We start from the raw sequence: 27,797 nt of genomic DNA, 5'->3' as shown, positions 1-27,797 counted from the left end.
TTAGATTTATTTAATGATTTGAACTTAAATTCCGACACTGCCTGGTTGGAATTGAAGCTCAATTCTCTATTTAAATAGTCCAGGAGCCTGCACTGCTGTAGTATATCTAATTACCAGGAACAAAGTCCAGGCTATGCATCTGTGTTTGCATATTCCTAATGTGCGAATCACTCTTCAAATCTAATTAACTGGCAGTGTGTAATGAATTGTGAATTTTGCTTAGCCACCTCTTTTTTAATGTGTACACAATCATCAATCCACTGAGTCTGTCAGGAGGAAATATCTGCTCAATAACATTGAGGAATATTGCTGTCAATCATTCAATCCATTACAGGGATTGTTTCAGTGAATCTGAAATAATTGCACCTTTAAGGATCTTCCTCTAAAAGTTAATTATTTTTGGTGCACATACATTTCTCATGCTCAAAGAAACGATTTCTATAATTGGCGCTGAGGAATGAATTTAACTGTAACATCGACAGCTGACAATAAAATACATCTTCCTTAGTTAGACCTTGATATGAAATAAGTTTAGATAAAAATCTATTGGACCAATGTTAACTCAAAACTTCCTGAAAAAGCATTCTGATTACAATATTGGTCTCGAATATACTGCTATTTTGAATTTTCTCATATTCCAAAACAGTGTCGGTATTAATTAATTTGAAAATTGTAGAAGAAATAATGGGAAAAGCCAGTGCTTTATTACAAAAATTATTGTTTTCCAAATAAAAATATGATAAAGCCATAGTTTTAAAACATTTAGGTGCATCTGACTTTCTTAAGTTATTGCAGATTTAGCAAAAAAAACCTTTTAAAATATATATGCAAGATAAATATTTCCTGATGCCATGGATTCCATAGGGGATAAAGATGGTCTGAATGTTTGTCAATATCAAATATTTATGGCGTTGAAGTGTGAGTGAGATTCAGCAGAACTAGATACTCCTGGATTGAAGAGTGTTTCTTTTTTAAATTATCTGTGCTTCTGTTCACCTTCCTTTCTCAGTTTTTCCCTGAATTGCTATTTTTTTTTCCATAATCTTCAGATTTAATACTAAAACTTTAATCCTGAATGTATTTATCTTAATGCCTTCCTTGAATCTGTTTGGATGTCAGAGTAAAAATGAATTAATAATACAGTATTTATCTAATTTACTCCATTTCTCTGAAAATTCTGACAGTCTCTCTCCAGAACGTTCCGACTTATGTTCAAAAGCAAAAGAGTCCATGGCACAGGGATCTGCTGTAACTGAGATCAGCCAGTTCTCCTACATAACAAAAGGTTGCAATAATGTGAACATTGGAATTATAGGAAAAATAAAAATGGCATTTCATGTCTACCATAAAACAAATTACTGTTAGTGTCTTCTTTCTTCTTTGGCTTGGCTTCGCGGACGAAGATTTATGGAGGGGGTAAAAAGTCCACGTCAGCTGCAGGCTCGTTTGTGGCTGACCAGTCCGATGCGGGACAGGCAGACACGATTGCAGCGGTTGCAAAGGAAAATTGGTTGGTTGGGGTTGGGTGTTGGGTTTTTCCTCCTTTGCCTTTTGTCAGTGAGGTGGGCTCTGCGGTCTTCTTCAAAGGAGGCTGCTGCCCGCCAAACTGTGAGGCGCCAAGATGCACGGTTTGAGGCGTTATCAGCCCACTGGCGGTGGTCAATGTGGCAGGCACCAAGAGATTTCTTTAGGCAGTCCTTGTACCTTTTCTTTGGTGCACCTCTGTCACGGTGGCCAGTGGAGAGCTCGCCATATAATACGATCTTGGGAAGGCGATGGTCCTCCATTCTGGAGACGTGACCCATCCAGCGCAGCTGGATCTTCAGCAGCGTGGACTCGATGCTGTCGACCTCTGCCATCTCGAGTACCTCGACGTTAGGGGTGTGAGCGCTCCAATGGATGTTGAGGATGGGGCGGAGACAACGCTGGTGGAAGCGTTCTAGGAGCCGTAGGTGGTGCCGGTAGAGGACCCATGATTCGGAGCCGAACAGGAGTGTGGGTATGACAACGGCTCTGTATACGCTTATCTTTGTGAGGTTTTTCAGTTGGTTGTTTTTCCAGACTCTTTTGTGTAGTCTTCCAAAGGCGCTATTTGCCTTGGCGAGTCTGTTGTCTATCTCATTGTCGATCCTTGCATCTGATGAAATGGTGCAGCCGAGATAGGTAAACTGGTTGACCGTTTTGAGTTTTGTGTGCCCGATGGAGATGTGGGGGGGCTGGTAGTCATGGTGGGGAGCTGGCTGATGGAGGACCTCAGTTTTCTTCAGGCTGACTTCCAGGCCAAACATTTTGGCAGTTTCCGCAAAGCAGGACGTCAAGCACTGAAGAGCTGGCTCTGAATGGGCAACTAAAGCGGCATCATCTGCAAAGAGTAGTTCACGGACAAGTTTCTCTTGTGTCTTGGTGTGAGCTTGCAGGCGCCTCAGATTGAAGAGACTGCCATCCGTGCGGTACCAGATGTAAACAGCGTCTTCATTGTTGGGGTCTTTCATGGCTTGGTTCAGCATCATGCTGAAGAAGATTGAAAAGAGGGTTGGTGCGAGAACACAGCCTTGCTTCACGCCATTGTTAATGGAGAAGGGTTCAGAGAGCTCATTGCTGTATCTGACCCGACCTTGTTGGTTTTCGTGCAGTTGGATAATCATGTTGAGGAACTTTGGGGGACATCCGATGCGCTCTAGTATTTGCCAAAGCCCTTTCCTGCTCACGGTGTCGAAGGCTTTGGTGAGGTCAACAAAGGTGATGTAGAGTCCTTTGTTTTGTTCTCTGCACTTTTCTTGGAGCTGTCTGAGGGCAAAGACCATGTCAGTGGTTCCTCTGTTTGCGCGAAAGCCGCACTGTGATTCTGGGAGAATATTCTCGGCGACACTAGGTATTATTCTATTTAGTAGAATCCTAGCGAAGATTTTGCCTGCAATGGAGAGCAACGTGATTCCCCTGTAGTTTGAGCAGTCTGATTTCTCGCCTTTGTTTTTGTACAGGGTGATGATGGTGGCATCACGAAGATCCTGAGGCAGTTTACCTTGGTCCCAACAAAGCTTGAAAAACTCATGCAGTTTGGCATGCAGAGTTTTGCCGCCAGCCTTCCAGACTTCTGGGGGGATTCCATCCATACCTGATGCTTTGCCACTTTTCAGTTGTTCGATTGCCTTATATGTCTCATCCAGGGTGGGAACCTCATCCAGCTCTAGCCTTAGGGGCTGTTGAGGGAGCTGGAGCAGGGCGGAATCTTGGACTGAGCGGTTGGTACTGAAAAGAGATTGGAAGTGTTCTGACCATCGGTTGAGGATGGAGATCTTGTCGCTGAGGAGGACTTTGCCGTCTGAGCTGCGCAGCGGGCTTTGGACTTGGGGTGAGGGGCCGAACACAGCCTTTAGAGCCTCGTAGAAACCCCTGAAGTCGCCAATGTCCGCGCTGAGCTGTGTTCGCTTGGCGAGGCTAGTCCACCACTCATTTTGGATCTCCCGGAGTTTGCGCTGAAGATGGCTGCATGCGCGACGGAAGGCTTGTTTTTTCTCTGGACAGGACGGCTTTGTAAGGTGAGCCTGGTGGGCAGCTCGCTTCTTTGCCAGCAGCTCCTGGATTTCCTGGCTGTTTTCGTCAAACCAGTCCTTGTTTTTCCTGGAGGAGAAGCCCAGTACCTCTTCAGTGGATTGCAGTATGGTAGTCTTCAACTGATCCCAGAGGGTTTCAGGGGACAGGTCCGTGAGGCGGGTTGCAACGTCGAGCTTTGCTTTGAGGTTTGCCTGGAAGTTTCCTCTCGCTTTGGAAGACTACACAAAAGAGTCTGGAAAAACAACCAACTGAAAAACCTCACAAAGATAAGCGTATACAGAGCCGTTGTCATACCCACACTCCTGTTCGGCTCCGAATCATGGGTCCTCTACCGGCACCACCTACGGCTCCTAGAACGCTTCCACCAGTGTTGTCTCCGCTCCATCCTCAACATCCATTGGAGCGCTCACACCCCTAACGTCGAGGTACTCGAGATGGCAGAGGTCGACAGCATCGAGTCCACGCTGCTGAAGATCCAGCTGCGCTGGATGGGTCACGTCTCCAGAATGGAGGACCATCGCCTTCCCAAGATCGTATTATATGGCGAGCTCTCCACTGGCCACCGTGACAGAGGTGCACCAAAGAAAAGGTACAAGGACTGCCTAAAGAAATCTCTTGGTGCCTGCCACATTGACCACCGCCAGTGGGCTGATAACGCCTCAAACCGTGCATCTTGGCGCCTCACAGTTTGGCGGGCAGCAGCCTCCTTTGAAGAAGACCGCAGAGCCCACCTCACTGACAAAAGGCAAAGGAGGAAAAACCCAACACCCAACCCCAACCAACCAATTTTCCCTTGCAACCGCTGCAATCGTGTCTGCCTGTCCCGCATCGGACTGGTCAGCCACAAACGAGCCTGCAGCTGACGTGGACTTTTTACCCCCTCCATAAATCTTCGTCCGCGAAGCCAAGCCAAAGACGAAAATACACTGTTAGTGTATTTTACAGATTAAAGGAATCTCTGATACAATGAAGCATTAGAATCGAAAGCTCAGATGTTCATTTAGCCATTGATTCAGTATTTACACAAAGCAAATTATATTCAGATTTAGAAATAAGGTAAAACAATGTTCTCTATATTTTTAATACTTAGGCCACATTTGACCATATTGCTTCAAGCTAAGAACAAATAATGAGTGATAATCGAACAAGATGGGGTTATGGACCATTGTCTGCACCAGTGATGTTTACAGTTAAACACTGATATGTAGAGAATCCTTCATTCCCAACGACATAGCACAGAGCATTGCCAAACGTGACAACTTATCTCATTGATGGTGTAACAGAATCAAAGTTACCTTTTAAGACCTTATGTTGATTCTTAAGGACCAATCCTCCACTTGCCACATGCTTGAAGGTATTTTTGTAATGTTATATGTGAAATTGATACCATTAAGCCTTTGAACTCAATGACACTGTTTTTGGGAATGATCAACAAGACATAAACTCTGTGTCCCCATTTTCCAGGACTAATTTTACAGCCAACCACCAGCTGGTCTATATTGGTGTTCGTATCGTAGTTTACCCATAGACCCAGTCCGGAATATATATTATGGAATGGACAGTGTGCAGACAGTTAAAATACTCTGGCAATAGACTGTAGGAAAGTATGATTAAGTGCAACGATAGTGAGGATTTATAGATAATAATTGTAGGTAATACTGCCATTACTGCAAATATGCTTGGACATTTATAACATCCGTTGAAACTGACACAATGTGTAGGTGTAAGTGAGGTTGAGTTCAGAATGCTAAATAACATCCACTGCTTTCATCCACGCCTACATTAGGTTGCTTGCAATATTATGTCAAATAAAAGCCAGCGAAGCTGACATGTATCTCTAGTATCGTCGACACTTCTAAACTCAATACTTAAAAAGTATGAATAATGCTTGACTTATAATTGAGAACCTGATGGTGTTTCTTCTTACTATTTGTCAATCCTTGTTAGAGAACCTGAGGGGTTCATCAAAGACATTGCCAGTTTTCATTACGACCAACTTACGACCACTTTTCTGCAAAGATCAAGTGAAATTCAAATCCCCAAGGTTTGCCGAGAAAGTGCACACAGAACATTTACGTTAAGATTCCATCAGCTCGAGCTGCTTTTTTGCTACAAGCAATTTTATCGGTAAACTGTAATATACAAAGAAAAGGCAACAATAATAAAGTTAATTACAGCATCCTTGCCACATTACATGATTTGAATAAGGGTAGAATGAATATTCCATTACTGAGGAGCACTTAAAACTAGATGTGAAAATCACACAAATAATATTTCAGAAATTGGCTTGAAATTTTGTAAAATATCAGTGTTATGGTGTTTTCAGTTTATGCCCTCCAGTGACAACATGAGGAAGTACATTTCATACAATCCCTTTGTTTCGTAGAAGAAGCAATATTTAGGTAACACGTTCTTGGCAACTCAGTATCAAGCTTTTAAAATGGTTGCACCATTTTAATAGAGTTTAAATAGAGTTCTGGCACCAATTTCTAACCCTTTCAGGGGTAAGACACTGGCTTCTGTTTCCACCTCCCACCCTTCCCCCGCAAACTCTGTACTTTGAAAACTAATGACAGTGCGAGATATTAGTTCCCCCATTATTGGCAATAGCGCGTCCATTGGAATGTGTTACACTTTGCAATGATCAGGTTACTATTTGTGATCACCCAATTATTCCTGCTGGGTTTTTTTTTGCAGATCACTTGTGATTGAGTCACATGAATTGACTACCAATGATATCACCGACTGACTGAGTGCTGCAGGGACATCACCGCACAGATGAATCGCAAGGCAGCAGTGTGTCATTTCAGTTGGTCACTAAAAGATCACAATTTATTATTACAAAAAAAGGAAAAAAAAACAGCCAATGAACAGAATCTGATGGAATTAGGCAAATTCAAGTCAAAATAAATTGAATGTTCCACAAATAACTAATGGAAAATCCCACTTCCTTTTTAAAAAATATTTTATTTGACTTGCAGTAACTATGAACGTTATAATAATGCAAATATCAAAAACAATCAATTGTATGCATGATGGTTTTCGCCCCACCACCAAAGAAACCCTCCCTCAAAACCAAACCCCCTCCCAAAGAAAAAAGACTTAAAATACAACTTTATAGCTATTGGTACAAGCCTGAAGGACTCCAAAACCCAGCTGCAATAGATATTCACCATGCCAAATGGTTATTTAAACAAAAGTTGTTTTTAATTATCTTTAAACATGAAAATAGAATCAAAATTTAACTTATCTCTATTTTTAACTTACTTAACTTGACCCAACTTTACCCCCTTCTAATTCTAAATGCACATGTATGTAATGTGTGTGTAAATTTACGAAAGTTCTTTGGTTTACAGTTCAAACTCACTTCTCATTCTTCCAAGTTCTCTGGTGCAGGCAATTCTTAAACTGTGCACAGAATTTAACTTGTATAAAGTTCACCAGGCTTTGGTGCTTGAAAGTTACTGCTCAGAAGGTTCTTGTAGATTTTGTAGAGAGAGAGATGTGTGGTTGCAGGATTTCCACAACTGAGGTACTGCCGTTAGTCACCTCAATGTCTTACTGATGAAGCTTGCCCCATCAGGGTTCTCCAGATGATAACCTCTTTCTTTTAGGCTATCATAGAGTTCTGTTCTGTTCCACTTATTCCAAGAGAAACACTTGACAGCTCATTTTCTCCTCTTGCATGACACACAAGAGTAGGCCATCCTCCACTCTGAAGCTTCTGTTTCAGTTCCAACAAGCTTCTCCTGGCTGACACTGTTCAGTCTCCCTCACTCTCTGAGACACTGACTCTCAAACTGCCAGAAAGCCCATGTGACTCTCTCTCTCTTGCAAAAAGACACCTGACCTTCTCCAGCAAACAATAGAAGTCAATCTTCTGGTTCATCTATTGTTTTTAGGTAAACAAGAACCCATTAGTGACCTTTCTGTGATCACTCCAAAACTCTGCAAAGAGCTATCAATAGAAATCATGTCTCCTGCTTGTTGCTTTAAAGACAATAATTCATTCATTCCACAAGTCAATTCAATAAACACCTATTTGTGAAGTCTCCATAGGTATTCCTCACAATTTCTGCAAAGTCACTGTGGATATGAATTCTTCAGTATTTCAAGTAAGGGGATCTGTTTTAAAGTGTGTGTATGTATGTAACCTACTCTACTTTTTCCAATTTATCTCCCAAAAATATTTCTATATATTCTGTCACAGTATATATAAGAAAGAAAACAGAAAATCTTTGGATTGCAAATCACCAGTTCTAACAAAAATTACAGAGGAGAATCTTGCTGGTCTAGAGGTATAAGAAGGGTCCTTACAAATTTAATCCCATTATTTGGGTATGCAGGCACCAAATTTGTAAAAAACATAGGATATTTATTCTTTAAAGGATGTGATTTTTTTTCCTAGAGGAATACAACTTTGGATTTCAGCATGTCACCAAAATCCCACATCCTTCAATTTGAAAATTAATGGACTGTATTGTTTCTTGATTGTATCTGCACAGAACTTCATGGTATACATCACCTCCGACTGCAATATTATTGAAAATTGACTGGTTGTCTTTCAGGCCATACCAATGTGGACATTGCTCTCAGTCCTTCTCCCAGCCTTCAGAGTTGAGGAATCACGTGGTTACTCACTCTAGTGACAGACCTTTTAAATGTGGCTACTGTGGACGTGCCTTTGCTGGAGCCACAACATTGAACAATCACATTCGGACACATACAGGGGAAAAACCATTTAAGTAAGTAATCAAAACAAATGAAGAAATTGGCCAAAATGTCAGCAAATTCTCCTGACGATATTTTAGTGTAGCAGATGGTAGCAAGTTTCAGAGATTATTGAGTTACTTGTGACATTTTAGAAAAGAGAAGTCAGATATTTGAGAAAATGTTTTGCTCCAGTTTTATTTACATTAAATTGAGTTATTATTTTATTAATTGTACCATAAAGGATAACATGCAAGTTTGTTATTTTTTTCTCTGTAGTCACAAGTTTCTGCACACTGTGATTAATTTTATTTTAAATTGCAAGTCACTTAGGTATTTGTGTGTGCATGTTTGCTGTTAAACGATGAAGTTTTCTGTTAGTAGTGTGGAGGTCAAAATTCCCAGGCAATGACAAAGGTTCATTATGTCCCTATGGCTTGAGAGATGGTGTGGGCCTTCATTTCCCAGTAATGAATTGGAGTCATTTTAATCTAACACAAGTTCGCTGGTTTGAAAATAGATGAGCTGTATCTTCTTTCTCGTGAAGTTTTTCTTATAAAACAGCCAATCAACACTCCCAGTCTATCTAATCAGCATACCTTAGAGTTTTCCTAATGTGGGCCAGGATGGAGTAGAACACAGGGCTCTCTAGTGACTAGGAGCTCTATGCCACAACTTCAGCATATCCTGCCTTAATTTTTTTTTTGTTCTGATCAGATTTGAGCAAACTATGGGCAGGTCAAATAAAGTTTTAGCTTTGCAGCAGACTGATTGTAACCTAAAAAAAAATCCAGGGCAATGGGCCACATTTGAAAAATTCTAACATGCAAATCCAAACACTAATCTCCAACTCCAATGAGCTCTTTCTAATGTTGCAGAAATATTACTACCAATTGAAAACAACTTGGTATGTTGGTTCCCAGCAGGCGCTGGCCGCCTCATGGTCATAGTCCGTTCATTTAATTGTGCCTAATATAGCTGTTCATGTGATCCATGGATTTCCCCATTATATTTTAGGTTTTATATTGGGATGCATCGCCCTTTCTTCATGGTTGGGAGCACGAGTGAAAAACTGGCAAAGAGGTGACCAACAACCAGAGTTATTGTTGGTACATCTTCAACTATTACAAATTGACCTCTGGTCGAACTTTTAGGCAAAACAACACTAAAATGGGTGAAAGCTTTATTTTTACACAATAATGAAATCAAATCATTATATCAGAAAAAGCATGCACAAGCATTTAAGGTCAGAAGAACCTGGCCAGAGAAATTTGCTGTTTGCTGTACATTTGAGTAAAGACTTTAACTTTGTGTTTATGGCGATCTCCATTTTATATATTTCACTGTTCTGAGTCAGATTGTTGTGTAAAGAATGCACAGTGGCTGGCAGTAGAAGCCCCATTCAAACAGTACAGTACATCAGCTATGGCTATGGTTGGTGAGCTGAAATCTGCATGGCTGACTTAGAGGTATAAATCAGTGAATAGGAAAAATGACTAGAATAGCATGGGGCCAGTGCTGAGTTCTGTGCTGGTCTCCACTACCATTATCATCCACTCCCTGCATAATTTCACCTGCAGTGGACATTCTCCAGATTCTTGCCTCGAATGGAACATTTCAACAAAGAGGAAAGAAGGACAGGCCAAGATCTGTTGGAGTGAAGGGAGCTGAGAGCCATGCAGAATTCTGAGAGGTACAGATATAATAGGTGTAAGGAACTTTTCCCCATTCCAGAGGTGTTGAAAATAGAAGCCTTAGGTTTAGGAGAAGGGATACGAGATTTAGAGGGGATGTTTTTTCACCTCGAAGATGGTTGGAGTCTGGAGTGCACTGAGTTCAAATCCACCACTTTCTGTATGGAGTTTGTATGTTTTCCCAATGACGTGCGTGGGTTTTCATCAGGTGCTTTGGTTTCCTTCCACTCTCTAAAAGGCACGGGCTTATTAAGTTATTAAGTGTAATTCGGTGGCATGTGTTTCATTAGCCAGAAAGGCATTCTACTATGTTGTATATTTAAAATTAAACTTAAAGTGCATTCTAAGATTTAAGTATCTGTAAGATCATTTGAATTGCCAAGGCACAGAAGCCTATAAAAGTGTACAGCCTTATTTCCAATGCATTGGATAAAGTATGGATGGCTACTTGAAGGTCACCATGGGTGGGCCATCAGGCCTGTATCTGTGTTCTATGATGCATGGATTCCATGATTGTAATGTCAAATATAACCTATTCAGACCTGAGGCTTAAAATCATCTTGCTGTTGTGGTTTCTCCTTTCTGATATTTGCTGCGTTGCGGTACAAATGGAGTTCAGATATTCAAGGTTAACTTTTAGGTTAGGTTGGTGGAGAAGAAGGTGAATACAGTGTTGGCATTGAAATCTTGAGGAATAGAATTGTGGTAAACCACTGTTACACCGTGATTGGCTGCTGCCGGTTGGACACGCTTCCCAAGATCGATCCTACCCATAGCCCCTTGTAGGCCACCCTTTTACTTTTGGTCTGATCAGTTAAGGAGGGGGATGGTTGTTTGATGGTGTTCCAGTCTTTAGCTATTAAAAGCCTGATTGTTTCACTCTCAACCTTTTGTGAATTATTGATGGTACATCAATTTTAATTGCTAAAATTTTCAAAGGAGTATGGAACAGTATCTGAAACCAGAGAAATTTGACATTGGTCACTGTATGCCCCGAACATCTTTAAGCAGTGGCTATGACGCTTTGAAAACTTCTTGGCGGCCATCACCATGGACACCAGCACCACAGATGCAAATCGGCTGAGTCGACTCTTGTGGGTTGGGCTCCAGGTTTTCCCCATGCCAGTTCATACCAGGCAGCGATGGAGATTCTCAAGGCTCAGTATTGCTGAGCCTTGAGAAGTCTACGCAGGCATCTCAAAGCTACCAGGAAACACCACCCTGATGAGACTAGCGCTGAGTGCCTGCAGGCCCTCCGGATTCTGGGTAGAGCCTGAGATTGTAAGCCCGTGTCCGCAGGCCAGGATGCCGAGGACCTCATTAGAGATGCCTATGTTTTTGACCAAGCTCCAGGTACATACGTCAGCGATTACTGAAGCAAAGGTACTCAATTTGACAAGGGCAGTCAAGCTTACAGAGACACTAGAGGTAGCCCTCCAGAATTTCAAAGACTATTCGGCTGCCTGGTTCCTGCAGGCGTCGCTATCCTGGGACGGGGCATCATCCCACCCAGCGAGTGACTGGACTCATATACTGACCCACTACTCTAACGGCCTGACCTCAGCCCCCATGGTGGGCAATCTCCCTAGCTGTTATTTTTGCGGGCAGAGCAAACGCAAACAGCAAACCTGAGGAAACGCTGCCCTGCTGTGCTCCCGGTGCTGGAAAAAGGGACATTACGCCAAAGTCTGCCAATGTAAATGCCCACAAGATCCAGTAGTGCCACATGCAGCCATTGCTACCCCAGGCATTTCAATCAGCGCCATCTTCCCTGCACTCCAGTCACGCATGTGCAAATCATGGGAGATGCCATTTTGGACTACATGCCAAACGCCATCTTCCCTGGTGTATGAGACCACAAGAGGTCAAGGCCAGCCATCTTGGGACAGAGGGCAGCCATTTTGGGAGCACCCAACTGATTCAGACCCTGAATCAGGAGGCACCGCAAAATCTCTCCAGGACCATGATGGATGTCCAGGTAAACGGGCACGTTATCAAATGTTTATTCCATAGCAGGAGTACAGAAAGTTTTATCCACCCTGATACCACTAAAATGTTGTCCCTGAAAGTATGGCCCGCCAAACATAGGATATCTCTTGTGTCCGAATTATACTCCGCGGCCATTCATGGGTCCTGCATAGTGACCCTGACTGTTGGAGGCCTAGTATACGAACATTTCAGACTGCTCCTCATGCCTGAGCTCTGTGCTGGACTTCCAGTGTCAACTGGAGAAGGTCACCTTGCAAATAGATGGGCTCTTGCCATTTGCCCCTACCATCTGTGATGAACAGTTTTCGGACTGCCCACCAGCAGGCAATGTGTGGCCACTCAATTCTCAAGGTTGACACCCCCCCTCCACACTGTTCGCCAACCTCACTCCTGATTGCAAGCCAGTAGCCACCAGGCGTAGACGGTACTGTGCTGCTGACAGGACGTTTATCAAGTCAGAGGTCCAGCGGTTATTGGGTGAGGGCATCATCGAGGCCAGTAATAGTCCTTAGAGGGCCCAGGTTGTCGAGGTCAGGAACGGGGAAAAGAATAGGATGGTCATTGATTACAGCCAGATTATTAACCAGTATACACAGCTCGATGCGTACCCCACTCCCTGCATATCCAATATTGTTAACCAGATCGCACAGTATTGGGTGTTTTCCACAATCAACATGAAGTCGGCCTACCACCAGCTCCTGATCCACTCAGAGGACTGCCACTATATGTCATTCAAGGCAGATGGCTATCTCGATCATGTCCTCTAGGTCTCTTTCAGCGTCACAAACAGGGACTCCATTTTCCATTTTGTAGTGGACCGCTACAATCTACCTACCTTGACAATGTTACCATTTGTGGCCACGATCTGCAGGACCATGATGCTAATCTCAACAAGTACCTTCAAGCAGCAAAATAAATGAACCTAACTTATAAGAAGGACAAATGTGTCTTCCGGACAGCACGACTGGCCATCCTTGGCTGTGTTGTCAGGAATGGCATCATTGGTCCCAATCCTGACCGCATGCGTCCATTGATGGAGCTGCCCCTCCTTCACACCCTAAAACCACAGAAGAGATGCCTTGGGTCCCCAACTATGTGGACAAGATTCAGCCACTGGTCAAAGCCACAACATTTCCCCTGACAAAAGAAGCCCAAAAGGCATTTGATCGGGTCAAAGATGACATGGTCAAGGCAACCATGCATGCCGTAGACGACTCAACACCATTCCAAGTGGAGAATGGCTTTGCCCCGGCTGCCACTCTCAACCAGGAGGGCAGACCCGTCGTCTTTTTCTTACATACCCTTCAAGGCCCTGAGATTTTCCACTCCTCTGTCAAGAAGGAAGCCCAGGCTATCGTGGAGGCAGTACCTCGCTGGGAAATGGTTCACTCTTCTAACAGACCAAAGAGGCAAAATTAAAAATGATTAAAATCCTCTGTTTACTTACAACTATGATGTCCTCTACAGTCCTGGCAAACTTAACGAGCCCCTGGATGCCCTATCCCGTGGACCCTGTGCTAATCTTCAAATAGACAAACTACAGACTCTTCACAATAACTTCTGTCATCCCAGAGTTACCAGGTTTTTCCATTTTGTCAAATCTCAAAATCAATCTTACTCCGTCGAAGAGGTTTGGACAATGATTAGAAACTGCCAGGTCTGTGCCGAATGCAAACCGCAGTTCTACCGGTCAGACAAGGCTCATCTCATCAAGGTTGCGCGACCCTTCGAGAACCTCAGCATTGACTTCAATGATCCCCTTCCCCCCTCCAACCAGAATGTCTACTCCCTTACTTGTTGTCAATGAATATTCCCGTTTCCCTTTTGCCATCCCATGCCCCGACATTACCACGACCACTATTATCAAGGCTCTCCATAGTAGTTTCGCACTCTTTGGGTACCTCAGCTTTCTCCACAGTGACCAGATTACATCATTTATGAGTGACGAGCTGTGGCCGTACCTGCTGGCCAGGGGTATCACCATGAGCAGGACCACCAGCTACAATCCCAGGGGAAATGGGCAAATAGAAAGGGGAAATGCCATGGTCTGGAAGACCATCCTCCAGGCACTGAGGTCAAGGGGTCTCCCTGTCTCCCATTGGCAAGAAGTCCTCCCAGATGCACTTCACTCCAATATGAGCAGCCTATTTGCCTTCCCTCAGAAATCTGCTTCAGGGATTATGCTGCCTGCCTGGCTTACCTCACCAGGACCTGTCCTGCTCCGCATGCAAGCCAGGCAATCTAAGACTGACCCACTGGTCGAGAGGGTCCACCTCCTCCTTGCCAATCCCCAGTATGCTTATGTTGCCTTTCCTGATGGATGTGAAGACACAGTCTCGATCCAAGACATGGCACCATCGGGATCCCACCCGATCACCACTGACTTTCCACAGACACTCTCTCCCACTTCAACCTTAGGGGTCCCCAAACCTGCAGCTGGACACCCCTTACTCCAGGCTACTGTTGCTACCAATCATGTACCAGCACCACACCCCCTTACACCCCCATCTGTTCCCCCTCGGTGATCTGTTAACAGGCCAGCCTTTAATCAGATCATGGTTACGGCAGCCATACCCACACCTTTGCCACGCCACTTGCTGCGACAGAGGAGACCCCTGGATAGATTTAATCTGTATATGTGTAAATATGTACAGTTGTTTCACTCTCTTTTTCTCACCCTGCAGGGTTCTTCCTAAAAAGGAGGGGTAAATGTGGTAAACCACTGTTACATTGTGATTGGCTGCTGCCGGTTGGACACGCTTCCCGAGACCAATCCTACCCATAGCTCCTTGCAGGCCACCCTTTTACTTTTGTTCTGATCAGTCAAGGAAGCAGATGGTTGTTTGTTAGTGTTCCAGTCTTTAGCTGTTAAAAGCCTGATTGTTTCACGACTCAGCCTTTTGTGAATTATTGATGGCACATCAAGGATATAAGAGCAGGGGTGTGATGTTGAGGGTTTATAAGGCAGTGGTGAGATCTCACTTGGAGAACATGGTACAGTTTTAGGCTCCTTATTTAAGAAAGGGTGTGCTGGCATTGGAGAGGGTTTGGAGAAGATTTACAAGAATGATTCCTGGAATGAAGGGATTAGCATGTGAGGAATGCTTGACGACTCTTGGACTGGACTCTTTGGAGTTTAGAAGTAGCAGTGGACGCATTTCAAATATTGAAAGGCCTGGTCAGAGTAGATGTAGCAAAGTTGTTTCCCATGGTGGAGGAGTCAAGAGGAAGAGGACACAATTTCAGGATTGAGGGGCACCCATTTAAAATAGAGATGTGGAGGAATTTATTTAGCCAGAACTTTCGGAATTTGCTGCCGCAAGCACCTGTGCAGGCCAGGCCATTGGGTGTATTTAAGGCAGAGATTGAAAGCTACCTGAATAGTCAGAGTATCAAAGGGTATGGAGAGAAGGAAGGGGAGTGGGGCTGAGTGGGAGAATAGATCAACTCATGATGGAATGGCGGAGCAAACCCGATGGGCCAAATGGCCTACTTCTGCTCCTGTTTCAAGTGTGATGTTGTGTGAGTTAATGAATTACCCTTATTAGAGGGTATGCTGTTAGCTTACCTTTCCAAATGATGTTGTGACAATTCTGCTCAATAAAGTGATAGTAATTACGTATGCTGTGGATATTCATGTGAGAACTACTTCACGTTGATCTTCGTAAACCGTAGCCTTCGGGTTGGTGGAAAGGAACACAATGATATACATAATCTGCCCAGCCATTTGGGAATGATGCCTTTTCATGGCAGACTCCCTTTAAAACCTGTATCGATCAGACCAATAGAGCAGATGTGGACAAAGCACTCTGGGATCCCAAGCACAATTACTCTGCAATGCATAGACTTTTTGTTTTACAGCCGTTCCAAAATAAATTAGAAGAAGCAATGATCCATGATCTTACCCAGCCATAATTTCAGAGTTCTTTTGACTTGAAGCTGCATTCTGTTAAAAACAATAATTTTTCCAGGAGTTGATTGTGAAATTCAGAGTAAATCCCATTCCCACAAGTTCCGGCACTTCCAACATCAAGCCTGGAGCATTTGTCTTAAGTTTACAGGAACATTGGAGCTTTAAATAACATTTTGCATGAAATATTTGATGGAGACCAAATAGTCAACACAGATTAAGTTTGTTATCCACATTCTCCCGCACTAAGTACGGTACCCAGAACATATCCAAAGCTAGATTCTTTATGAATTCAGCAAACACACACTCTTTGTTTCCAACTTGAACGTTCCGCACACATCTGCACTGTAAACCTGAAGAGATTCATGGAAACACTCACCAAATCTAATTGATTTTACCTGGGTTACTGTGTAAATAGATGTTTATAATTAATTGAAGAGGTTTTAAGGTCAGAATGAAAAATAGATTTCTTTTAATCTAAAGGTGTTACAAATGACCTTGTTGGTTCTGTTTAATTTTGTCTTAACTTCCTGTTCTTGTAAACTGTCAGAAAGGATTGTTGTGACGCAACTTAAACTTTGATGAGGCAAAGTCAAAGTAAATCTTACGAAAAGTGACATTTATTTTTTTTCCTCTCATCTGAAATATGTCTTAAAATAAAAGTTTTGAGAATAAATTGGAAACACTACATTCTTATTACGATTTTTTAAAGCAAGTAAAAAAGGTGAAATTCGCTAATTTTCCAATTTAGACATTGCACAAATTTAAGACTAAAACTGTCGCATCTGAGCTAGCGGAGCGAAAGATGAGGCCGGAAGTCAGCGGATTCATCCAGAATTTGTGTTCATTTTGTCTTGCGCGCAGCGTTCTTAAGGTGCTTGAGACTACCGCCGCCTCCCCTTGTGCCAGAAGTCACGTCAAGGCTATGTAAGCACGCGGCCTTTGTGCATGCGGGCTCCCTGCTCTTAACAGAAGAGAAAGACCTGCGGCGCCATCTTTGGGGTGGCTGCTCCGATGGTGCACGTGTTACACTCGGAGCCAGTTCACCTGACCACTAACCACATGGGTCGCCAAAAAAACACATTTCTTTTAACTGATGGACATTAAGTGGTGCAATACAGCACATGGACATTAAGTGCTCTGGATTACTCTCTCCCTCTCTCTCTCTTCTCATGTTGTATTTTTCTCTTTTGTTTTATTTCTATTTCTCCCCAATATATATATTTTATATTTATTCCTCTTGATTGGCCGTGACATGAAGTAAATGGAGCTTCAGTGAACAAGAGCACTGCTGACAAGCACAAAGAACAAATAGTTGTAGATTGATGGATTTTTCAAGATTTGATAGAAATTACATTTTGAATTTTGATTTCTACCATTGTCTTGAACCTCCCATGTCCAGTTTTACTTTGAATTTAACTCTATTTTCATTTGCTTCCTGAACTGAAACTAAGCATCCTGCCCGCTAATCTCAAGTAACAAATGATCATAGACTCAGCAGAGACCATATAAAAAACATTGTACAGTAAAACCCCTGGTATCCAGCACCTATACGGATCGGTAGATGCCGGATAAGTGAATTTTCCAGTTGCTTGAGATTGCATGTTGTGTGAATTATAACTATATAACCATTTACGGAGCAGAAACAGGCCATGTCGGCCTTTCGAGTCTGCACCTGTTCACTAGAACAACTCCACTAGCTCAAACCTCCCGTTCAACGCCAATAACCCTCCAACCCCCTCTCCTCCATGTACACATCCAACCTTCTCTTAAATGACAGAAGGGACCCTGCCGCAACTATCTCATTCGAAAGTTCATTCCATTCTGCCACAACTTGCTGAGTGAAAAAACCACCTTTAATATTTCTCCTAAAGTGTTGCCCCCTTACCCTTAACTCATGGCCTCTTGTTCCAACCTCCCCTGCCCTCAGTCTAGTCTGTCTATTCCTTTCATAATTTTAAATGCCTTTACCAAGTTCCCTCTCAGTCTTTTACATTCCAATGAATAAAGACCCAGTCTCCTTAATCTCTCCCTGTAGTCTAGATGCTGTAAGCCAAGCAACATCCTTGTAAACCTTCTCTGCACCCTCTCCACCTTATCTATATCCTTTCTATAATTTGGAGACCAGAACTGAGAACAGTACTCCAAACCTGGCCTCACCAATGCCTGAAACAGCTGCAGCATCACCTCCCAACTTCTATACTCTAACTTGGAAAACTTCTGTTCCTTTTTTACCTATTTATTTTCTGGAATTTTATTTTGTCGGTTGCTTGAATTCCAGATAATTTTACTGTATCATCTGATCATTTTGCACCAAATCAGTTGGATATTTATTATACTCATTGCCATGGATTACTAATGAACTCATTACCACATCCCCCTCCTTGCATAAGTTTGCAGTCCAAATTACCTGTCATTATACATGGTAATTCGTTTGCTTACTTTCTCTAATATGGCCATCAGATGCATGCTAACCCTAATGTAAAACTATTTCAACTGTAGCAATGACCAAGGTCATTCTAACCTCAGTAATCACTCTGGAGGATGCCTACCATGCTTGTGCTTGTAAATGATCAGAGGCCAAGTCCCAGGATGTTGTCAAGTTAATCAGTAAAGAAGACAGGACATCTGCAAGACAAAGGTCCTCTGTTAATCTGCCCTCGTCATGCTGCACTGCCCTCTGACAATAAATGCACACAAAAAAAAACACTGAAAAATGTCAAATACTTTCCAAATCTCAGCGAAGGCAAGTACCAATGAGAAAATTCACTGACACCTTAATTAAGCCAGCACAGTCTTTGATAGATTGATGGAAAGAATACTTTTAAGATCAAGATCTCAGATTTGGGACAAAATATGTCTAATGTGCCCTGCCCTTCTATATCCTTCAGAGGTCTGGATGACATACAGAGGATATCGCAAGGCAGTGGGAAAACACCACAATCTAGCCAGCACATTCCCCAAAATTTACAGGAATGATTTAATATTCAACATTTCCACACTCTCAGGGCAATGTCCTTAGTTCTGAGGCCCTTGTTGCTCTCAAATGGGTATGTTGGGTAGATCACATGCTCGGTGCCAGACTGCTAAAACACTCTATTCTAAGCTCTGTCATGAGAAGAGATTAACATGCAGAGAGAAAAAAAAATCAAGGATGTGCAAGGAAGTGCACTGTAGAGTGGATTCTCATGCAGATAGGGTGGTGAAGAAAGCTTTTGGTATGCTGGCCTTTATAGGAGCTGGGAGGTGATGTTGAGACTGTTCAAGGCATTGGTGAGGCCAAGTTTGGAATATTGTGTGCAGTTCTGGTCCCCGAATTAAAGGAAGGATATCAATAAGGTAGAGAGGGTGCAGAGAAGATTTACTAAAATGTTGCCTGGATTGCAGTATCTAGAATAAAAAGAAAGATTGATTAGACTGGGTCTTTATTCATTGGAATGTAGAAGGTTGAGGGGGGACTTGATAGAGGTATATAAAATTATGAGGGGGATAGATAGAGTAGATGTGGATAAGCTCTTCCATTTGAGGGTAGGTGAGATTGGAATGAGGGGTCATAAAGGGTTGGGGGAAAAACTTTAGAAGTAACATAAGAGGAAGTTTCTTCACTCAGAGAGTGGTGGTTGAGTTGAATGACCTTTTGGAAGAGGTGGTAGCAGTAGGGTCAATTTTGTCATTTAAGAGAAGGTTGGATGAGTGCCTGCCACATTGACCACCGCCAGTGGGCTGATAATCACCTCCAACCGTGCATCTTGGTGCCTCACAGTTCAGCGGGCAGCAACCTCCTTTGAAGAAGACCACAGAGCCCACCTCACTGACAAAAGACAAAGGAGGAAAACCCAATACCCAACCCCAACCAACCAATTTTCCCTTGCAACCGCTGTAACTGTGCTTGCCTGTCCCGCATCGGATTTGTCAGTCACCAACGAGCCTGCAGCAGATGTGGACATACCCCTCCATAAATCTTCGTCTGCGAAGCCAAGCCAAAGAAAGAAAGGAAGAGTGCATTGATGTGAGGGGATTGGAGGGTTATGGACAGGGAACAGGTCGGTAGAACTAGAGGAGATTACTTAAATCGGTGCGGACTAGAGGGGCTGAGATGGCCTGTTTCTGTACTGTAATTGTTATATGGTTATAGAGAGTGTGGGCAAGGATTGTTTCAAGGTGATCGCAGCAGGAGAGATCCAAGCAGGGCAGTAGCAGGAGCTGTAGGAGGTGGAGAGGTTCTGGTGGGAAGAGAAACAAAAGTATCAAGACACTGGCATTAAAGCAAATAGAAAAGTTCAATAAAACCCATCAGCACCTTTGATTTGTGTAAGAAAATAGGATTTTGATAAGATAGAATCAATTTTCTGAGATGTGTTCCAGATAGGGAATTAGTTTACTTAATTCACAGCATAATGATTCAGTTGGGAACAGATAAGACTGCATTAAAAACAGAACATCTTGTTACGCAGATCTCAGTCTGTTTATAGATAGACTCCGATGACTGGTTAAAAAGAGCAGAAATGGTGATTCCTAAGTTATGATACCATAGGATTCCTGCTTTAGTCCTCTGTTAATAGTGAGTTATGCAAATGGGATTTTTTTTTATTATTCTTCGTTCCGTTGGAAAGAGGAATAAAAATTTGTCCAGAATCCTGCCATCATCATTAATACTGAATGTCAAATAGAGTTACAATAAATAATAATGATAATAAGGGATAATCTTGCATTCAGGAAGTTCTTTGGGCCACCTCACCTCCAAAAAGATATTGAGCTAAAATGTCTATCACCACACTAGACTGCACAGAAGAAATAGTTTCCAGATATACAGGGGGTGTAAGCTTAGGTTTTATTGTAATTGGTTATTCCTTTGAAGAGCCACAGAAGACACAATAGGTTAAATCACTCCTTTCTATTTTATAATGGTATAACTTAAGTATTTCTTAATGACTAAGAACAATTGAATTCCATTTTTTCTCAGCTAACACATTGCCAGCTTAACGGGATCATATTTATCTGAAGATCTTGCTATTAATAAAAGATTGCATTTCATCTATCACTGGGCTGTCATGAATGAAAATAAGATCAGTGAGAATTACAGTATGTGCTGCCTCAGCTCCCTCCATATTAATTCCCAGTTCTGACTTTCCAAGCCAAATGTCATGTTCTCAAGTTTAATGGAATGAGAAAGAAAATCAGAGGTGTTCTTACCTGGCATTTAATTATAGAGCAGTATCATCTCGAGGGATGTCAGGTGATGTAAATTATTAATTTTACTCCTCTGTTTGATAAAAAGAGTTGGGTTGATTGATTATAGACAACTTTAATTATTTATGTACGAAAAATTCTCAATAATCAATTGTTAACCACAATGAGATTTTCCATCAAGACATAAGGAAAAGGAATTGTTGGATAAATTACTTGCTTCATTTCCCACTGTTTGCAGCACTTAGTTTGAAAAATTGGCTCAACTGTTCCAGTTGTTGGAAATCTCTTTTTTTTTTACCAGATCCCACCTGATTCGCAGATCATGTCTCAAACTTATAACTATTGAATTTTAATATCACCTGTATCTGTTAGGATGGTCTCCACTCTAAATGGTGCATTGACAAATAATGAATTGTTAATTAGCTGACACGCATGGCTCATGAATTAACGGGGGATCCTCACAATACATTTGAACCCAGCTTAAGGAGTAAGAAACATTATAGCAACAAACCATAAAATTCAGTGATACTTCAAGTCAGTCTTAAAATTGGGATTTCTTTCAACAGCTACAAGTGCATTTGTTTAATGTTAATGTGTACAGATGAATGAAGGAATATCTGGTTGAGTCAACTGTTGCCAATCATATTCAACAGACCTATAGGATATTTACCTAATCCAATTACTTTCATCAGGCACAGGGTTGTTTCTTAATCTCCTGCAAATGTGTGAAAGCACATAAAGTCATGATGCTCCTTAGTTTTGCTACCACTTCCAAATAAAAGGAATATCACATCCAATTTGTGTGATACCCAGAAAGATCTTAATGCCAAGACTAACCTATATATCACCATTTTACTGAGTGACAAAACAAGCATGATGTTGTAGTACTGATTGTTGTTGACATTATTGTATAATCTCACAACCCTCCTGCATTTTTCAAAGCACCAAGATCAATGCCTACAGCCAAGTGATCCATTTGACAGTCAGATGTATTGGTTCTTATGACCTTTTGCTCCTTGTCCGCGTAACGTGAACACTTGGTGTTAACTCTCAATAGACATTCAAGGCGCATTTAATCAATTTGCAGTTTGCGTGGATTTAGGACGAATTAGTGCTATGGCTAGCATAGTTAGCACAAAGCTGTTACTGTATCAGCAACCGGAGGTTTGAATCTATACGTTTGCATGTTCTCTCTCTGTCCATGTGGGCTTTCCCAGGTGCTCTCGTTTCCTCCCACATTCTAAAGTCGTACAGGGTCACATTCGTGTAGTTGCATGGCTCAGGTTCGTGGACTTGTTACCATTCTGTATCTCTAAACTAAATTGTTAACATTAAAATCTAAATTAACTTCATCTATTGTTTTAGTCTGTCAGTTGCTACATCAAGCCACGCCACAGAGCTTGAGAGGTTGGTAGGTTATTTGGATGTAATTGGGCAGGACTCATTTCCTAAACCAGGAAGGCCTTCCACCATGCTGCATCATTAAAAGATACAATTCAGGCCAAACCTTTTGAGCAGAACTTAAAGAGTTCAGTTTAGCTACAGCAGGCAAATTTTGGGAGAGATGATCGACAACGTCTTCATCCACTAGCAGAGATCTCCCAGTTACAATGGAAAGAGTTGGGGAGCTCAATTTTCTGGCTAACAGTGGACTTTTAACATATATTACTAAAGCCTGATTAAGTTTTAGATCATAGTATTGTAATGTGCTAATATTTTCTACCAGATTTTCAAATAATAACAATGGTAAAAATGATAACTGACTGTGGACATAAATGGTTCAATAAATATGTTTGCTAATTTTTCTGTTTAATCTTGGTAATAATCTTTGGTGGTCAGTGTCTTCTTAACCTCGAGCAAAATACATTTTAGGATATATATGCTGATACATACTACATGCACATGTACATGCTAGGCCGTGGCAGATAAACCCCGGATGTAAAGGGTGGGCCAGTACTGCACACACTGCACCCCACCTAAAAAAATTCATTGTGCAGTCTCGAAGGACATGCCCATTGTCTCCGATCCTTCCTAAATCTTCATTTGCAAAACCAAGCCATGATGTACATGAGGCATCAGGAACACAAGTAATTTTGGTGCTGATGCATATGACAATAAGCCCTTTGGTTCAAGCTCATAATCAACCCAGTGAGTAATTAATCATATGAACATTTTTTAGAGCCTTAAAATAATCTTCATTGTTGGCCATCAATATGAGCACAAATTATACTGATCAAAACCAAGAAATTCTGAGCAATTATTCCCTCCATTATTACCTATCTGAGATGACCTAATACAGCCCAGAACACAAATTGAATTTTACATCGGATCTGATTTGACTACTTGGCACCTTAAATGTGAAAATTATTATAGATACACATTTAGTTATGTCATTATTTCTCAACTCCAATTCCAACTCCATGAATTGTCATCCATTTTCAATTATTAAAAATATAGGTCAGATCAGAATATATATTTTCCTTTGCAGAACTATTTGGTAAGGTGCCACTAGCAAGAATTGCAAGCTTGGAGTCAAATGTCCTTTTCTGTAATGGTTGCAAATGTGAGCAAGCATAATTAAACTGGGGAACTTTGTAGTGCCAACCCTGGCTTCTATAAGGTCTCCCTCCTGGAATGATTTTGGTTGCACATTGGAACTCTTCAGAAGTATCTGAACAAATTATAATGAGAAACTTAGGTCAGAAACGCATTTTATGACATTTGGACCTCAGTGATTGGGAAATTGTCAGATTTCAAGGTGAGAGTTTAGTTTGAACTAAAATTTCACTGAAGTTACAGTAGAGACAAAATCGCTGCCCTATTATGTCCCATAAATCAGACCTAGATGTCAAGTCCATGTGTTACTTAAAAGTATCCTTTTAAATAACATGTAAACTTGCCCCTTTGGATTGATCTTATTAACAAGATTTTCTGAAATCTCTGCCCTTGCTTGAGTGTAGACAATGGCTTTGGAAAATTGCTGGCTGTAATTTTATTCCATGCCCATTGCAAAGCTCTTCCTATGATATGGAATCCAGGGAAACTCAGCCTTAAGTCTCATGTCATTCCCTTTATTTAGTTTACCTCAACCCTTTCATCAAATTGACAAGAATTAATAAATGTATCATTATCACTTCAATCTCTTGAAGAAATGGTTTTTAAATAGCCTGAAGTGTTTGAAAATGTGTTTTAAATTATGGTCTTTTGTAGGCCAATAAAAACAGATAGTCACATTCCATAGCGTGAACAGGACCCTTGGGATTCTAGAGTGAACAGAGGTGTCAAACCATAGTAAGACAGTTCTCACAAAATATTGTAGGCCATCTAAATCCAACAACAATTCACAAAATTTGTTTTACGAGTAAAGTATCTACAAGTATAAACCACGTGCCCGTTGGACCATTTCACAGCAGGCTTGTGCTGTCCAGACTCATAAATTAAAAGTGTAAAGGCAACTGAACTAAGCTGTGTTTCAATCAACATGTGTTCTTTACTTATTGACCAGACCTGTCAGCAACAACATCCGTTTATCATAATTTACTTGGCACTTTATTCTGGTGTGCATTTTTTTTGCATGCTCTGCCAAATGTTCTGTAGACATATTAAAGATGTAGGGTGTGAACACTCACTCATAACACAGTCTTGTCCCTGCTGGAAAATCGTGGGAACACTTCACCACAAGTCTCCATCTTTTAATGGAGTGAAAACCTATTGGGTGAATGCTTGTAGTTCACTAAAATATGATCCCAATAGAGGAGGGCCTTGCACCAGAAGTACAGTTCGTCGTTTTATGCTCGCAGCTTGCAGCATGCAACTGAAGTGACTAAATGTTTAAAGCAATTTAACTCCATCCCTCACCGCTTTGCCTGAAAAAGTATACCACTGCTGCCACTTAAGTTCCCTTCTTTTTGTACTGAAGTTTCATAACTTACTGTGCGCTACAACACCAAGACACAACGGAAATTTGGAAGTCAATTGACCAAAGGAATTAGTGGAAATAACTTTTAATACTATTGTTGATGCCAAAAATTCATAGATCAATGTTCATTATTTTCTTGACAATTAATAAAGCAAAGGTCAGCGAGATCACCCAGTTCTTAGATCCTTGTTTCAGCTGGTGTGGAGAATACTTCTACAAGTAATGAGTGTCATTCTATTTTGGTTTTTTAAAAAAGCCGTGGAAATCTTGTCTTCATGATCCATTTGTTTTGAGGTCCTGAGCTCAACATATTTTTCCAGGCATTGTGTAAGGTTGAATCAGACTGCTTGAAACCTCAAAGCCCTGAGTGAGCTTGAGATCTGAGCATAGATGGCCTTTCTTACAAATATCATCTCTTCTCCACATCCTCTGCTTCCAGTAACCCCACGCACTCTGTCTCATTCCTGCTTTTGCCATCCCCAGTCCTGATTGGAGAGCTTTCCTGGGTGACTATTAAAAGTAACCACTACTAGAAGTAAACCAGGCCACCCAAAACTGCTCTTATTCCATACCAAACCCCGCTCACCAAATCCCACCATTGATCTGTAGCACACCTGAGCAGAAGGGCAGGGCATTTAAGTTTACTCTACAGACTGAGGAAGCAACTATAATCATGCTTACTGATGTGGCAACAGGTCCCTCTGTTTCGTGTATTGGACCCATGTCAGTAATTTTAAAAAATTTTGCACCATGAGTCATATCAATAACAAAATCCACAAATGATCATCAACAATATATTCATAGTGACATTTTTTATTTTCCCCCACTTCCTCTCTCCCCTTCCCCACCCAGTCATTTTCAAAGAGATAGATTTTCAAAATAGATCAAAACATATTAGCTGTAGGGACACTCTGAGTTACGGGGAGAATGAATAGTTGGGTTTGCTTGTCAACACAGATCTGTGTAATTGACTATCATAGGGTACCGCCTAGTTTGTAAATTATTAGAAAGCCTCTCTCTCCACAAATGAGGCTCAGTGTTGCCAGCATTTTATTTCAGATTTTCAGCATCTTTTGCAATTTAATGGGTATGACTTGGAATGAGTGACCATGTTTATTCATTTTCACAGAGAGGGGAACCATGCTTGTGTCCTCGCAAACAGGTCAATGGAAAGGAGGGCTTGAGGGGTGCCTAGATAAGTCCAGCACCCAGGCATTAGCAGGTTAATTTCACTTAAGATTTAGCTCCAGCAAAATAGTTCAGGAAAACAATAGCTTTATCTCAACTATACAACTACTTGAGCGAAGATACAATGGATGATTGAAATGTGGTGATGACAGACAGCTCTCGTTGCGAGGTCATGTATAGTGATTGAGATATGATTACTGATGCGCCAGCACTGTTGCAAACATAGTTTCACAGCTGTCCATCTGACAAGTAATGTGTTTTACAACAAAAGGAGAAGAAAACAGTGGAACATGAGTTATTTCCGGGAGAAGCAAAACCATTAGTTTGGCCTATGCTTGTAAAGGTAATGTGCGATGGGAATTGAGAAAAGGGCATGTGATATTCAACTGAAGGCTGTGGTGAGTTAGTACATAATATTCCCTAAAGTGAGTTTTAAAGCCACACAGAGATTGAGAAACAGACCTATAAAGTAAAGTAACAAGCTGTCCAGAGACTTATAACAGAGTGAGATGTTCCAAAAGGAAAGTCATTCTGAGTCCAGTGCCAGTGGAAGACAGTCCCATTATGAGTAGCCCAGGTCAAAAACATTATTTGGATGGCGATTTAGCTTTCTCAGAATAACAGAACTACTCACAGACTTCGATGGCAAGAAATTCCATAATCTGCTTGAATAGTATCAGGGACCCCTTTTCACAGAAGCTTCAGGATAATAGCTATGACAAGAATCCACAAACAGCAGGGACCAAGGTAACATCAATAATACTGGTGGAGTTCTGGGAAAGAATTCAATGTCTATAATATATTTATTAACAGCACTATTTAATCGCAGGTCAAGCACTGATTGAGTAATGTGAAGGCATTTCAAAAGCTCTGCAGATCTGATAGGAGACATAACAGTAGGGGTGAATTAACTATTGTCACCCCTTTCTCGTTCTCTATTTATATAAAAATATAAATACACACACACACACACACACACACACAACACACACACACACACACACACACACACACACACACACAATTTATAGACACACTGAAAACAAGCGTGGTAGAATTGACAATGACCCAAACCAGAGATTATTGTCAAGGTGTTCATAATCTTCAATATGTACCAAATAAATGTAATTACTAGTGTAGGCACTAAGAGTTAGTCAATTATTAAGGTTCATGGTTTGATATGTTGGAATATTTAATAAAATGTATTCATAGTTGTGAAAATAATTAAGTTGAAGCAAAAATTGCAAAGTGGAAATAGTGTCCCTAATGTATATGAATCTCTGAGGAGAAGATATGGACTGGAAATGTGAACATTTGGAGTGATGAGAGATGCAGGTAGAGTGTAAACCAAATCTATATCTAGTTGTATAATTTCAAACATGATTATATAATTCTATCTATGAAAACAGTGGGTTTTTTTATTGGTTTCTTTTTTTATTGAGGATTTACTGAAGAGTATTAAAAAATTATGGCCCATGTTCTATGACCTTTGATGGATTATTGTTTCAAGTATAGCTGTGGGTTGATAATTTCCTGCCTTTAATAAAGAATATTCTGTGTTTGCTTTATCTGTAAGTCGAAGGAGCCTGCAGAACCCAAGTGTGACCCCGTTTCCATGCTACTTTTATATCTCGATCACCCT

General features: G+C 41.4%; 1 protein-coding gene across 1 annotated transcript in view; it reads left to right on the top strand.

The window, feature by feature from the left end:
• Positions 1–27,797, top strand: part of prdm6 (PR domain containing 6) — a 282,501-nt gene that overhangs the window by 228,260 nt on the left and 26,444 nt on the right. The window contains exon 7 of the mRNA XM_069893423.1: positions 8,124–8,300. Coding sequence (XP_069749524.1) covers positions 8,124–8,300 — 177 coding nt within the window. The remainder of the gene's footprint in view (positions 1–8,123; positions 8,301–27,797) is intronic.

The sequence above is a fragment of the Narcine bancroftii genome, chromosome 1 (genome assembly GCF_036971445.1).
Source record: "Narcine bancroftii isolate sNarBan1 chromosome 1, sNarBan1.hap1, whole genome shotgun sequence".
In the NCBI taxonomy this organism is placed as follows: domain Eukaryota; kingdom Metazoa; phylum Chordata; class Chondrichthyes; order Torpediniformes; family Narcinidae; genus Narcine; species Narcine bancroftii.
The sequence above is the reverse complement of the archived record's forward strand: the minus strand, read 5'-3'. Positions and strand labels throughout refer to the sequence as shown.